Genomic DNA, 15,392 nt, shown 5'->3' on the forward strand with positions numbered 1-15,392 from the left:
TAAGTTCAGAGTCTGACACATAGTAGTCATTTCAACAAATCTGTGAAGAGTGATTATTGGCTATGATGTCGATAAGGACAACAAAGAAAAACAATACCAAGTGAGAAAGTGGTTTGTAATGGAAAGCACCTTCCTTAGCATCACACAGCCTCTCCAGAGCCTTGGCTGTGGACTCTTCCATTAGTGGAAGCAGACAAGGGCCAGTGTTCAGATGAGGTCCTTATCCTGCGATCACGCCCATGCTAGGGGAAGCTATCAGGTACAGAGAAGTGAGCGAGAGAGAGCTGCTTGGGCATGATACCCAACAGAAGGCAGGAGTTACATACATGCTTGCTTTCTATGCTAGGGTCAACCTCAGTGTCTCTTGCCAGTAACTTATCAGGAAAGACCATAACTTTCTGGATTCAGAAGATTCAACTCTTCATTTGTACCACCTTTAGTGACTCTTTTTTTCCACCATCTAGGTCCTCAGGGGTGATACCTTGGCTTTGGGGAAATGTTTAAAACTTGTTACTGTCTAACTCTCTTAAGTCCTCTTTCCAAGGCAAAATTACTCTATAAAATAATGTGTCAATTTATCCTTACAATAAGTCTGGAAAGTTGATGACTCAGGGTGATTCTTACACAGAGAGGAAGCTATGTGTCAAATGTGTTTCAAAACCCCTCAGTCCAAGGGTGTTTTTTCTTCAGTAACACACACTTAAAACGATCATACAATAAAACCACTCATTGTGTGAGGCTATCTAAGGATCTATGTATACGTGAGGGGTCCTAAAATAGCATACATTATCAAGAGACCATACAGTCACCTTTTCCCTCTCAGGTGGTTCCAATGGTCAGGAACTTGAGCGTTGGGAAAGTACTTGAAGCTGGAAGTCCTGTGTCTGCCAAAGGATCTTGGGCAAGCAGTTCAGCCTCTGTGACCTAACCTCTTATAGAGTGAAGACGTCATATTTGCATTTTGACCATTCCAGGTCTATAGTGAGAATTAGATAACGTGATGGTGTGTAAGCCGTAAAGCACTAGACAGATATTGGCATACCAGTCAGATTCATATCATTGCAAAAAAAAAAAGTTCATGAAAAGTTTTATGAGCATAGGGATCAAGCCAGGCTGAGCTCTGGACTTAGCCTGCAGGGTAGCCCTGAGAACGATGCTTCTTTCCAAAGACTCGGGGGGAAAAAAAGGACATAGTAGCAGCCTCTCAGTTTCAGTCATGAGCCCTAAATGAACTTGTCTGCAAAGTACTTGATACATATCTGGCATGCAGAAAGGGATTCATTGAATATTGGGTGCTATTGCTGCCGATTTCCTCAGTGAGCGTGTGAGACACAGGGGTGGAATCAGTCTTGATAAAGGGCAGAGATCTGAAGTATGCGAGCATGTTGAGCTAATTGAAATTGAGACTACATTCTGTGTTCCTCACCTACCTCTATACCCGGAACTCAAACCTAGAGGTTCGAGCATGCCAGTTAAGTCTTGCTCCACTGACCTCCATCCCAGACCATCAGATGCACCTTTTAAAGTGGAGCTAATTTGAGACTGGCTGAGTTTTAATTCCAGCCATCAGGCTTTATTCATCCCTATAAGGCATTTAGTGAGATTGTCCTCCTCATGGAAAAGGAGTACTTTTTTCTTCCACTACGGCGAATCTTCAAACATGAAAGTAGAGTTTTTGCAAAGAAAATCTTTTCACAAAATGTTCCGTTGCCTCCATTTGTGCTGCACTCATTGGTTGGCTTTCATATTCGACCAACTCTTGAACTCCCACTTTGAGCATTATCTACTTTCATTATTTGATCCCTTGGTACTCTCGCAGCACACACCCAGTTTACTTCCTTTCCTCTGATTAGTAAGTATGGCTTCAAGGGAATACCTTTTTTTTTTAAACACTAAACTCGGTAAAGACTGAAATAGAAAGACAAATCGGTAGCAAGGTCAAAATTAGAATTCATAACTAAATATAAATCTAGAGGGAATTATCCAATTACTTGGATGGTCCCTTCTCACAGACAGTCCAGCGTTGATTGACTCTGTTTCTTTTCCATATATAGAACAAATTAGCAAGGGTAGTCAATTTTTTTTGAGAGGCAGTAAGTTTTAATAGTATTTTAGACACTGCTTTTTCTTTTCTCCTGAAAATGCCTTCATAATATAGAGCATATAATTTTTACAACTTGCCAGTATTCTCTTTGGGGACCATCTGGTCTTTGCCTTGTAGGTCAGAGAGCAACTGAGCTGGAAAGACAAAGATTTTTTTTTTTTTTTTGGTCCTTTTTTTCCGGAGCTGGGGACCGAACCCAGGGCCTTGCGCTTCCTAGGTAAGCACTCTACCACTGAGCTAAATCCCCAGCCCCAAGACAAAGATTTCTTAATGGAGTCACTATCAAACTTGATCAGATTTATCAGTCTCTTCGTTTTGTTAGGTACACTTACAATGGGTGGCTCTGAAGGGAAATTCCCAGCTCCCTTTTAAAGTCTCAAGTTAATTTACAGACTAACAACTGTTTTTATTGAGATTGGACCAGCTTCCGGAAGGGACTTGGAAACGTAGAGGACAAATGAGTGTCATGTGAGGCGAGGTAGCCATTAAATGTACGAATTTAATGCAAAGCTCATGCAAATGATAGGCAAAGCTTGTATAAGTTTATTGAATCTTAGTTTGGAGTTGACCAGCTGCAGTGCAATCTCATGAGAACTGAAAACTAATGTTTTTCGGTTAAACTAAATGTAATGGCTTTTGAAGTTAGGCTTTCTCAGTCCTATAGAAACTGCCTAGAATTTGACACTGCCCCGTTTAAAGATTTCATTAGTGTTTGATTCCAATCCACATCCAGCCCCGCCCCCTGCACGGCCTGAAATCACATGGCATATATTTGCATACTACCTGGGACTGGGTGTGACGATCCTCCTCTTTGAGCCCTCTCATTGGCAGTGCTGAAGAACCAGCCCTCTACTGGAAAGACCAATCGGCAGCCTTAAGGACCTTAAAAAAAAAAAAGCAAAGAAAAGCAGAAGGGTGGGGTTTTGTGTTGAGGGCTGAGCACATGGACCAATCATCCTCGGAAAGAGAAGAGCCCCGCCGTGGATTGGTTGAGGGGGAGGTCCTGGGACTCCATAGGCCAATTGGAACTCTGGGCCGAGGGGGCTGGTCCGTGCCTGTAGGGCAGATAAGTAGCGGCCGCCTGGGTTGGGGGGTAGTGTGGGGCTCGCTGTGGGGCTGAAGCACAGGTAGCCGGGTGGGCCATGTCCGGGGCTGCAGCGGGCGGCCGAGGTGGAGGTTCCTGGGGGCCGGGGCGCGGAGGGGCGGGGTGTCTCCGGCGGGGCTGCTCACCACCGGCGCCCGCTGGCTCCCCCCGGGTCGGTCTGCAGCCACTCAGGGCTACGGTCCCCTTCCAGCTGCAGCAGCCGCACCAGCGCCGGGACGGGGGTGGCCGCGCAGGTGAGCCGGGTCCGGAGCGGGTGCTGGGGCAGCGGGCTGGAGAGTACTAGAAGTATGAGGGCGAAGTGGATGGGAGGTGAGAGAAGAGAAAAGGGGGCGCTCAGAGTTCGCGAGGGCGGAGGGAGCGAAGGCGAGCAGCTGCGAACCTGAGGTGCAACTCCGGGACGGGGTGCCGGGTGTCTGGGCCGGGACCTGAGGAGAGGGACCTGGCAGATGGAAGCTAGCTTTGGGGGGCGTAACCGAAAAGTGGTCCGAATGTCCGCCTAGGAGGTGTGAGAAGTGCTAGAGTGCGTGCATGGAGTGTTGTGGGCGCCCGGAGTCGAGGGCTTCGCTAGGAGCCAAAACCGGTGGGCGCTGGACGCCTGCTCAGTGAGGGGGAGGGGCATGGAAGAGAGCCGGGTGGAGCCATGTGTTACTTCTCCAGCTTGAGTTTGGCCCCAGCGTCCCTCTCTATGGCTCTCGAGTTCCTTTCTCCACCACTTCACGTGCGCTTTCCATTATGCTTCTTCCAGGAGATGATTTGAACTCAGCCCGTTGGAATAAGTTAGTTTAACGGCTTTTACTGCGGTGCAAACGCACCTCTGTTACCGGTTTTCTACATTCCTCTCAGTGTAGCCCAGAAGTTGTATGTTCCCATATCTCTGATCTGCTTAATATGGCTGTCTCTTTCCAATCATTCTGTGCTTGTGTGTTTTTGTACAGGAAGGAGTTGGGCAGTTTACACACTACTTCTTGCCTCTTCCGAAGGTATTTTGCCATGAGCATTCCCAGCCAACGTGGCAATGGAGTGCTTACAATCAAGTATGCTGAGGCAAATACCCCACTTTCTGAAAAGTGTCCTAGCAGTTTCTTAATAGCAGCTTGATGTGGTGGGTGTGGGGAAACTAGGGTGGAGCAAATTTAACCTTGCTTTCACACTCAAGGCTGTGATGGGACCCACAAATGCAGGCGCTTTGGAACGGAAAGGGAACCTACTTGCATAAGGACGTTGGCAGCAAGTTAAAGTGAAGTTTGCATTTGATTCACACCAGATGTGAAAGGATCGTTGCACACTTCCTAAGCTGAAGTTTGTACCAAATGTACAGAAGTTATGTGGTCCCTGCCATCTTTTTTTTTTTTTCTTCTTCTTCTTTTTCTTTTTTCTTTTTTTCGGAGCTGGGGACCGAACCCAGGGCCTTGCGCTCGCTACCGCTGAGCTAAATCCCCAACCCCAGTTCCTGCCATCTTAATGTGACACTCTCTACCCCAGTCTCTTGCACTTTATGCAGATTACTAACTAAGCTTGGATGTCGTATATCCTCTTCCTGAAAGTATTCTGTTACAAGAGTCTTGCTAGATAGGAATGGGATTCATCAGATCTTTGAGGTAGGAAGCCAAGTCTATTTGGACCTCACTGTCTGTGCAAGTATCACATTCTGGAACGCAGAACTTGGTCAAATCTGGTAGCAAGATGGTGACCAAGTAGTCAAAGTGGTGGTGTAGAAGAAGGCATTGCCCAGACAAACTCATGCCTATCATCAACTATAAAGAAACCACAAGACTTACAAACCTGTTGGTTTTGTTTGGGCTTCCTTGAAACCCAGGGGAGCTAGAGCAACAAGCACCAGAACCCTCATCCCTTTCGGTAGAAATCGACAGAAGCCTTGCCCGTGCAGTGGTTAGAAATCATTTAGCAGTCATTTTAAGAGCAGTTTTGTGATCCCTACATTAAAAGGGAAAGCGATGGTGGGGGCTGTGCAGAAGGGAGGAATGTATAGGCTTGCATGCTTGGGTTTCATTACATGGCCTTCTCCTTTTGCAGGGTCGGGGTCTCTAAAGATACTGATGAAAACAGGAAACCAGAGTTCTGTGTAACTTGTCAGGTGACTTAGGGCAGATTGAATGGATTCCTGCATTATGTATTTGGTTGTTTCTCCATCTGTTACTATCCAGGAGGTATTAAGAAGACATTGCCTATGAGGTGGGATTATCTTTATGCTTTCAGTAGGAATGGAGGGAGAGAGACAAAACAGTAGCTTGAGCCTCTTCGTCTTTGTGGCTAAGCATTAAAGGAAGGTGGGGGATGTACTTGGTCTTTGACTTGGGACCTATTGTGCAGGCCAACCTCACTCATGTTCCTGTATCTTCCGGTTGTTTCTATTCCTTCTGTGCCTTGGGAAGTGTGCAGGAGTGTTTCCCCCTAGGCCATTAGGGCAGGTAACAGGGACATTTTTTACTCTCACAGATGTTTGTAGTCTGGGTTTTAAATACAGGCTTTTCCACTTCCTAGCTGGTGAATACTCTTGAGGAAGTTTCTGGACTCCCTTTCTTACTATGTGGACAATATATCATAAGAATTAAATGAGTTCATGAAGAGCTTACATGAGCGCCTGGCACAGGAAAGGTGCTGTGAAAGTGTGTGCTGTTCCCAGCACTGACGTACTGTAAGAGCACTGTTGGGGAGAGCCCACTGCCTTTTCAGGCTTCAAAGAGCAAACCCAGACTGCTCTGAAACCAGTGCTGCAGGTTTCAGAACTTCAGGGCCTCTTGAGTTTTGATTCTGTCATCTTTAGAACAAGCTCTCCAAACAGGGCTCAGAAACACAACTGTTTAAAAAGGCCTGGGAGCTGGGACTGGGTTTCAGGAACAATTAAGTGCCGTCACTGTTTCCCATCCCAAAAGATGTAATACTCTGCCTGTGCAGTTATCTTGCACCACACACCCTGCTGTGTTCTTGACAAGATAGATTAGGCCTCGTTTAAAGGGTTATGGTGCAAAGAGCGGGTTTACCTTCTGTGACCGTTCATCCAGAAGGGATGTCTTCATAAAGCGAGGAATGGCTTCATTTTTTTTTTTTTATGAGCTGGAGCTGAGAAAGCTGAGAGAAAAATGAGGGCCAACTCTAAGAAAACCATGAGCCACTGGTGAGTAATTGAAACCCAAGGTATATTTCTTACTGCAGTTGCCCCTTGAATTAAATGAAATTTTGTGTGTGTGTGTGTGTGTGTGTGTGTGTGTTTGAAGCCAGTTTGAGGCTTTTGTGTTCTTCCAGAACCCATAATGATAGATAAAAGAGCAGTAGGAATTAAATTTTTCAGGGCTCCAGTCTTACCTATCCTGAGAACTTCCTTCTCCATTTTCCTAGAATGAAAACAGTAGTTTTGTTGTTTATTTTGTGGTGCTTGGGATCGAACCCAGGACTTTGGGCATGCTACACAAACACTACGGAAGAGCCACGTGTCCTGCCCCGTGAAGATAACACTTAATTAAACTATGCTAATTATTTCTCCAAACCTGGGAAACCAGATGCTGCCTGGGAACTACTATACTCCACCAGAACCTTCTTAAACCAGGAGCTGGTAATTATAGCCTGTAGGTTAAGTCTGGCCCTGAGCCTGTTTTTGTAAATAAAGTTTTATTGGAACACAGCCACACTCTCTAGATATTGGCTATGTCTGTTTTCATGCTGTCAGTGGCAGAGTTGAGTCATTGTATAAAAAGTTTATCCCTCCTTGTCCTGAACAATACACCTGACTCTTACTCCAGTGTAAAAATCAAGTGTGTGTAATGTATACTTCCTCAGATAACCCTAAGGTAGGGTAAGGTAACAATCCTGTGTCCCTACTCATATTTTAGGAGCAAAGGAACCATCTGTTTCTAGTCAGTTCCCAGTCTTTGTGGTAGATCAGCACGTGTGGGTACAGGTCCCCCACCCCCATGGTTGTCAGGTGACATGTGTTCACTAGACACAGCTCATTTGAATTTACATAAAAGCTCAACAGTTAAGCAAATTTGCTCCCCCTCTTCCTTATGGCCCTCTACCCTCTACCTAACCACTTGGACTACAGAGAACATATTTTAAAAATTAAATAGAAACCACGTGAGGCATAGCTCCTGTTTTGAATTTTTCTCATTACCTTTTAGTTTTCTCAACAAGTCAGTGAGAGATGATAGGACCATGGCTGTCCTAAAATACTAGATTCCCCAGAGGGACACGGGGAGTTGCTCTCCCAAGAGGCTTTTTCCTGAATATAAGGTATCATTGTTACTAGTGATGCCATTGCTAATTATAAAATGCCTTTTCTTGCATTGTTTTGGGGACTTAGCCCTTGGGGGCTAGGTGTTTAGATGGTTGTGAAGCTACAGCAAAGGGGTTGTGTAATAGAGGTTCCAAGAGAGGTGCTTATCCCCTGTGGCTTGTGGTGCCACAAACAGCTGGAAGATTAAAATAGTCGGGATTTTTTCTGCCAAGGAGTCATCTTGGTATAATGAAGCTTGGGGGTACAGTTAACATCCTTAAAGAGTCACAATTGTCCTTCTGTGACCTGTGATTGAGATGGTCTCTGTTGGGAAGTGTTGAACTCGCAGGCTCTTGCTGGCCTGATGCTGCTAACTGCTGTCTTCCACCGCTTTTCCAGGCCCAGGAGTGGTCACCAAGAATACTTACTTTTGAAGTATCTGACCCTTAAATATTTTATCAATAGTGATTGGGGGGGTGTTCCAGTTTTTAGGATGTCATTAGCAGTGACAAGTGCCAATCTTTTGGGTACCTAAAGCAGTGTGGGCCTGTGTGTTCTTCAGGATAGCACAGTATTAGACGGTATAAGAAGTCCTTATGTAACTCAGTGTTAAGACATTGGTAGAAAGGGGGTGAGAATCTTGTGGGGTGTGGCAGTAAGAGGATATTGTTCTCTCCGGTTCAGATACGAATCTCTAGGAAACATGAGGCAGGATTACAAAATTTTCATAGTGATGATGTGAATTCGAGTGTTGCCCAAGCAGTTTGGTGGGCTCGGTAGACAAAAGCACTCTCTGCCTGCATTCGCTGCTGAAGTCAGTGTATTCCGAGTCACATGGTAGACCCCAGGTCCACGCTGTTCCTCCATCACAGTAGTAGTTGGGAATTAAACAGCTGCCTCCAGGTTCTTACCAATCTCATACTGAGTCTTTGTGCTAAAGGATTCAGACTTCGTGGTGTGTGACATTTTCTGACAGGTCTGGTTTTGGCATTTTATATATGCTGTCATGTGTATCAAGCACTACTTGACATTAGCTCAAGTGTTCTGCCTGGTCTTACCTGGTCTTACTCTTGTTCTGTGGATCCCTTCTAAGGGCTGGAAAGGTAAACCCGGTGTTTCTTTCCTACTTCATAGAACAAGTGGATACTATATGGGCTACTTGTCTCGTTGCTGAGGCAAAATACCTGACTGAAAAGGAAGGAAGAGTTTATTTCGGCGCATGGTTCAAGGGTCCAGTCCCAGGGAAGCCAGGGAAGCAGAGCGGGAGTTCGGTGCCTCTAGTACATCTGCGCTCAGGAAGCAGAGAGATTCCTGGTGCTCAGTTCTCCTGGGCGGACCTAGAAGTGCTGCCACCTCTATTTAGGGTAGGTCTTCCATCTTCAATTAACTTAATAGAGACAGTCCCTCAGAGACATACCCAGAGGCGTGTTCCTTCCATGATTCCAAGTCCCAACAAGGTGGCAATCACAATTAACCACCGCAGATGCCCAACAGCAAGTGAGTTTAAAGCGTGTGGACAATCTCTTGATGGCTTAATAATCTGCCCTCCTGGTATGGAATTTCTGCCCCTCTAATTCAAAGTGGTTCTTCCCTGTCTTAGAAGAGGGAGTCGAAGCCAAGGGAAGCTGAGTAGGAACTACTCTCAGCTTTCTCCTCTGCCTGAGTTGCAGCCTCACAGAGATTCCATTATTTGGTTTGCAGAGTATGAATTAACCAAACACTAGCCAAATCTATTCACATAGTTAGGTCAGAAACAAATCCTGGTCTGAGAGGGAAGAGTTGAGGATACTATTGGAAGTTCATAAATTATCTGTGCTCCAGTTCCTCCTGGCCTGTGGAGCTCCGGATGGGTTGTCCTTCCTGGGCACAGCTGGCTGTGAACATGAAGCCTTCTAGCTCACAGCGCCCACTGGACATCCTAGCTTTCTGGCACTCTGCTCTCTCCCTAGAGTCACAACAAAGTTGCATGTCTAGCTTTAGAGTCATTTAAATGGTTATCCTCAGACTGAGTAAGCTTCAGTTGCCTTTCCTGTGTGGGAGTACCACAGCCAATCTAGAGCAGCTTAAATGAACTTTAAAGCACGCTATCTGAGTATTTCATAATAGGAAAACTGCAAGTCCAGCCCTGGGGAACCTGGAACTGAAGTCTTGGCCATGTACAGACTCTTACCCTGCCCTGTTCAGGCACACAGGTCTGTGGTTTGCTCACGAGCCCTAGACAGCTGACACCGGGGGAGGATGGAGTGCCTTGGGCTTCACCCGCCTGCACATTAGCAGTTTGTGCTTCCAGCTCCCTATTAAAAGGGGCGTGTGGAAGCCTGGGAAGATCCTCTAAAGGATTTGATTGCTCTCATGCAGTTGGGCCATGGTTAAGAATTGGGATGCATTCTATTGGAGGCTGCAAGAATGTGTTATTTTAAATGGTGGACAGTATTTGGCAGGGTAGTGTTGTAAGTTTAGCACCCCCCCCCCCACCATAGCTCCCTATCTGCTAATGACAGGCAACTTTTTCCAGGGAGCCATCTTGTTAGGGAACAGGTTAGTGTACCAGCAGCTCTACTACCTTAGTCCCTTGTCCTGTGATCTGAAATGACAACCTTCAGGAGAGCATTGAAGTGATAAGACCAAAGGTGGGATATGACACATAGCCTGCCTGCCTGCCTGCCTTTCTTCCTTCCTTCCCTCCCTCCCTCCCTCCCTCCCTCCCTCCCTCCCTCCCTCACTCCCGTGCGCTCTCTCTCTCTCTCTCTCTCTCTCTCTCTCTCTCTCTCTCTCTCTTCTCTCTTTGCCAGTGTATTTTCCTTAAAGTTAAATTAGATTTCTTCTCTCCTTTCTCTTTTAAAAGTGATCTTGTTTTTGCATCCTGGGATGTATTATGGTGGTAAAGCATGTACCTAGCATGTGCAAAGCTTTGGGTTCTATCCCCATCACTGCATACACACACACACACACACACACACACACACACACACACACACGCACGCACGCACGCACGCACGCACGCACGCGCGCGCGCCATTGCTATAGTTTCATCTGGTCAGCAATGTTCTCAAATCTCTGTAGTGCCTTCTGCCCCATCCTGGAAATTGTGTGCATGCCTTTTTAAGTAGGTACCTAGTATTTCAAGTTCAAGTGCTGCAGTGGAACAAACCCCACAGCTTGAACAGATTTGAGTGCTTTTGCTGAGGGAGGGCCAGGGCGAAGTGGGGAGTGTCATGCTCAATAAATACTTGTTGGATTGAGTTGCTGGAAAGGCAGTGGAGTGCAGAAGGGAGCCACACCTCCCCCAGGCTCACTTGTAATGGCCTTTTCCCTCCTGGTCCCCATACACTGTCCCCCCACCCCTCAGAATACCTCTCCAGCTACTTGCAGAACAACCTGCCCATTCTTTGAAGTGTCAGGGTTCTCTGCTTAAATCATTGGGCTTCTTTTCAGCCTGGCTTTTGGGATTCAAGCCCAGCTGGTGACAAGGACATTGCGTTTCCATGGAAGTCATTGCTAGGCCTGTAGTTCTCTTCCTATCACAGGGGCAAACATGGGCAGTCACCAGGTTGATCCACGGAAAGAAACAGTATGTAGGATTTTGTTATAGTTTTGTTTAAAGTCTGAGCTACCTGGCTCTTGGCCTAGAACTAGGTGTGGTTGATGGATCAAGGAGACTGAGACGAGTGCCCAGTGTCCTTTTACACCAGATAAACCGGTGCCAGTTTTGGTAGTGTTATACTGTACAGCAAGGAGAAGCAGGAATTGCAAAATTCGTGGCTGTTTGGGCCAGGCTGCAGAGTTAAAGTGTGCCCTAGCGAGGCTTTCCCAGTAGTGATCAGGTTGAAAGCCTCTCCCACATGCCAGGCACCATCATCCCAGGTATTACTGGTCCTTCTCTTCCCCTGCTAAGTGGGGAATGCAGGGGAGAGGTGTTCATGATCATTGTCCTCACCCTAGACATTCAGACAGTTCTTCAGTCTGTTTCCCTGTTTGTAACCATGGGTCTAGTGACTTAGACAAAATGGTTTAATAAACCCGCTCAGCTGGGTGTGACCTTGAGCAGAGCTAGCATGTGATTAGGGAGGGGAAGCAGCTTTTCCCTTCTTCCCTCCTCCCCCCTCTTTCTTCTGCTCCTCTCCTTCCTCCCTTGCCCCTCCTCCACACTCCCTCCACTATGAGTTTTCTGAGCCTGTCTGATCAAACACATGGTTTTGAGAAAACCACTGTTGATAACCTGTGCGTTGCCTGCCCTGCAGCTGTAGTTTGGCAGAAACCTGTCCTACTGTCCTGGGATGGTGGATCATCTCATCTGCTTAACTCACGCACATCAGACATTACCCAGAACCAGGAGGTAGGGAGATGGGGAGGTGGGTGTGATCGATGATAGAAGGGATGCAGTAAATACAGCAGTCTGGATAGAGAGGAGAGAAGAGAGCTGTGGGAGCCGCATTCTTGGGTACAAGCATCTCTTAACCTGAGGGAAACACTGGATGCTACCCCAGTGGAACCGTCACATGAATCATTCTGTGTTCCCAACAGAAAAGTCACAAACAGCTAGCTATTTCTGTAGTAAAAGGCTGAGAATTCCAAATCTGAGAGGCCTCAGATTCAGCTGCATTGCTCAGAGAACTCAAGACAATTGGTACTCAAATGCTGTATGTCCACTTTCACCATGCCTTCCTGGTTCTTGCAGACAGGGAAACTGAGACCCAGAAAAAAAAAACAAACCTGCATACAGCCATGTGACTGAAAAAGCCCTTTTGCTTGGTTAGGCAAAGGTCTTCCACACGTGGAAGTCTTTTTTTGTGGACTTGCTGCAGCGTGGTATCCCCACTGCCTACCTGGCACATCTCGAGCTCTGGTTTCCTTTCGATGAGTATCTGTAGTCCAGGCTGAAAGTACACCTGATAAACTGATAAAAGAGAACTGGAAATGGGCTGCAGAGATAGGTCAGTTCCTTCAGCATCCCAAGGGGACCACACAGTGGACTTTCCACACCTTGGACTTGTCCTGTGAGACTGGTGGATAGTGGCAAGCCCTGCCTGTGTGGTATGGTGGTGGCCTTTCAGTGTTTGTGGCTGTTGTGAGGTGTCCAGTTGCCATCTGGAATGAGTAGCTCACCAGGGACAGGTAGGGAACTGGGGGAGACTGATGTCCCCCACCTCTGGAGTCACGGTTATGGGTACTGCGTTTGGAATGGTATGGGGAAGATCTGCCTACGTAGATGGTACTTGTAAGAGAGTACCTTTCTTTTGTGTAACTGAGTGAAACCATACAAAGCACCTGGGAAGAAATGTGGATGGTGCATTCCTACGGCAGGGGGTGGGCACAGTGGCATTGTGCCACGAAAACAGCTTAGCCCTCCTTCATGTTAGGGAAACTCTGGCACCACCACTCACATTCCCAATAGGAAAGCAGCCTGGGGCACCTGATCTGCCGAAGCACAGCCCTCTTCTTGCTTTTGGTTACCTGGAGTGGGGTCCTTGTGGTATTTAGTAGCACCCAGTAGGGGGAACAGCAGAGGCTTGGACTCTGGGAGAAAGCTCCTTCTAGGGAGACTTGACTGGTGTCTTTCTTGGAGTTAACAAACCCCTGTACAAGATGACTTTCCTCTCTATAGACTTATGTCATGTCCTAATGTTTGTATGAATGCTTGTGCATACACTTTCTGTTCCAGTTACTTTCCAACCTTGTAAGGCAAAATCTTATTTAACAAATATATAAAAAAACAGTTCTATGTAATAAAGTTCCCATTTATATAATGTTTTGTTGTTTGTTTTGTATGTTTTTGTGTCTTTAAGTAAAAAGCAAAACAGGAAGCAAGGGCTCAGAGAGCTGGCTCAGTTGCCTCAGTGCTTGCTGTGCAAACGTGAGCTCACTCAGATTCCCAGCACCCATGTGAAAGCGGGGTGCAGTTACCCTGTTACCCTAGCACTTTGGGGAGTGGGGATAGGGACATCCCTGAGCTCATAGGCTGGCCAGCCTAGCTGAATTTGTGAACTTCAGGTTTAGTGAGAGACCATGTCTCAAAAGTGAGATAGAGCTGGTAGGATGGTTCAGTGGGTAAAAGCATTTGCCTCACAAGCCTGGCCTGACTTCAGGCTCCTCCGAATCCTGTTGTTGAAGGAGAAAGCTGACTCCTGAAGGTTGTCCTCTGACCTCCACATGCACACTGTGGCATGCACTTCCCTGTATTCCCACACATACCATACACACACAGAGAGAGAAAGAATAATTGAAAGAAAAATTAAGTTTCAGTGTGGTATAACAAGATTTTAATCCCAGCACTCAAGAGGCAGAGGAAGGCAAATTTCTGAATTGCAGGCCAGTCAAGGCTACCTAGTAAGACCCCTCCTCCTAAAACTAAACAATTTGAAAATTCAGTAGAAAAGCAGTTGATGGGGGTTGGGGATTTAGCTCAGTGATCGGTCCCCAGCTCCGAAAAAAAAAAAAAAAAGAAAAGCAGTTGATGAAGACTTTGGTTTCTGTGTGTATGTACACTTGTGCGTGCACGCACACGCAAACACACACACACACACACACACAAGTACACACACATACCATAACACAGAAAGACAGAAACTGACTTTACATCACTTTATGTAACTTGTCTGAGCTGTGTGGTCACTGAACGTGTAAAACAGAACATTTGAATGCTTATGTGCAGGGAAAGGAGTGGAGTTCATAGGCCCGCCAGTTACTGAGACCTCCTTTTGCTTTCTCTTTGTCCCCAACCTCCCATTTTGTCATAGTTGCCTTTTTCAAGGTGCCCTGGGCGCCCGTGTGTGTGTGTGTGTGTGTGTGTGTGTGTGTGTGTGTGTGTGTGTGCGCGCGCGCCTGTGTGTCTGTGTGTCTTTGTGTGTTTTGAGTGAACATGTGGGTGTCAAGTATGAATGTAGGGAAGTACGTGTCTGTAAAATGCACTGGACAGCCAGCCATCAGGAGAGCAAGTGGCATGGTTGCTCATAGGCAAATTTGGGTAATGGTCATGTATGTGTCCTCTGTACTCATTGAACAATCCGTTTCAAATCATTTCCAAACATTTAAGCCATAACTACCTAGACCTGTGTGACTATCAAGTCGCTTCTCCATGCTTATAATGTCTCTTACTCTCCCCACTTAGCAGATGGGACAGTTGATATGCAAGAAGTTATGGGGGACCTGTCCTGAGTTCACGTAACACTGGAGTGGAGCCCGGGTTTGCCTCTGTGTTAGATTGCCGTTCAGGAGTCTGTGGCTTACCCTTCTCCAGCCGGACAGAATTGGTCTCAGAGCCTGGGAACTGACCGGGTGCCAGTTGCCGTATTTTCAAGTGCAGCCCTTGCTCTACCTTGAGCAGCAGTGGAGTCAGCAGGGTTGCCCCAGCATGCTGTCACTCTGAACAGGATCCCGCACTGAGCCTGCTCTGTATGCCCAGTGTCTTCTGAAGGAGCACGCCTCCTCCCTTGGAGATGAAGCACTAGTACTGTGTTCCTCTGCCCTGCTCTTAGCGCGTCCATTCTTACAGTACACGGAACTGGAAGGTTCATCTGTGCCATAGCCCTACAGTAACTACTGCGCATCTGCACAGAGGAGGACAGGGGCACATCAGTGAGTTTGGCTTAGAAAGTGATGCCAGATTCTAGGCCTAGTCCAGATGGCTCCTCTGGGCCTGTATACCAGGCAGTTGTACCCTCTGCCTTGTGAATGTGGTAGGTCTTGGGAGTTTGTGTGATTCAGTGCAGGACATTGCACCAAGTGGGGCAGGAGTTAGAAGTGCCCTTTGATCCATCTGTCCTTTAACTCCAGGCCTGAGGAGGCTGGGTCTGGGATTACTAAGCAGAGCCAGAGGAACAGACTGACCCAGCTGTATTCCCACCCTCCCCTCTTACACACCACACCACCTCAGCCATCTGGCTATGCTCCTTAAAGGCATCTAGTCATTTTTGCTTATGCTGCAGGGAATGAATGAACCCTAGTCTACTTAG

General features: G+C 46.9%; 1 protein-coding gene across 1 annotated transcript in view; it reads left to right on the plus strand.

The window, feature by feature from the left end:
• Positions 1 to 3,199: 3,199 nt before the first annotated feature.
• Fam117a (family with sequence similarity 117, member A) overlaps positions 3,200 to 15,392 on the plus strand; it is a 43,891-nt gene continuing 31,698 nt past the window's right edge. The window contains exon 1 of the mRNA NM_001109039.2: positions 3,200 to 3,442. Within this exon, the coding sequence (NP_001102509.2) occupies positions 3,247 to 3,442 (196 nt within the window). The 5' untranslated portion in view covers positions 3,200 to 3,246. The remainder of the gene's footprint in view (positions 3,443 to 15,392) is intronic.

Source organism: Rattus norvegicus, chromosome 10 (assembly GCF_036323735.1).
Source record: "Rattus norvegicus strain BN/NHsdMcwi chromosome 10, GRCr8, whole genome shotgun sequence".
NCBI lineage: Eukaryota > Metazoa > Chordata > Mammalia > Rodentia > Muridae > Rattus > Rattus norvegicus.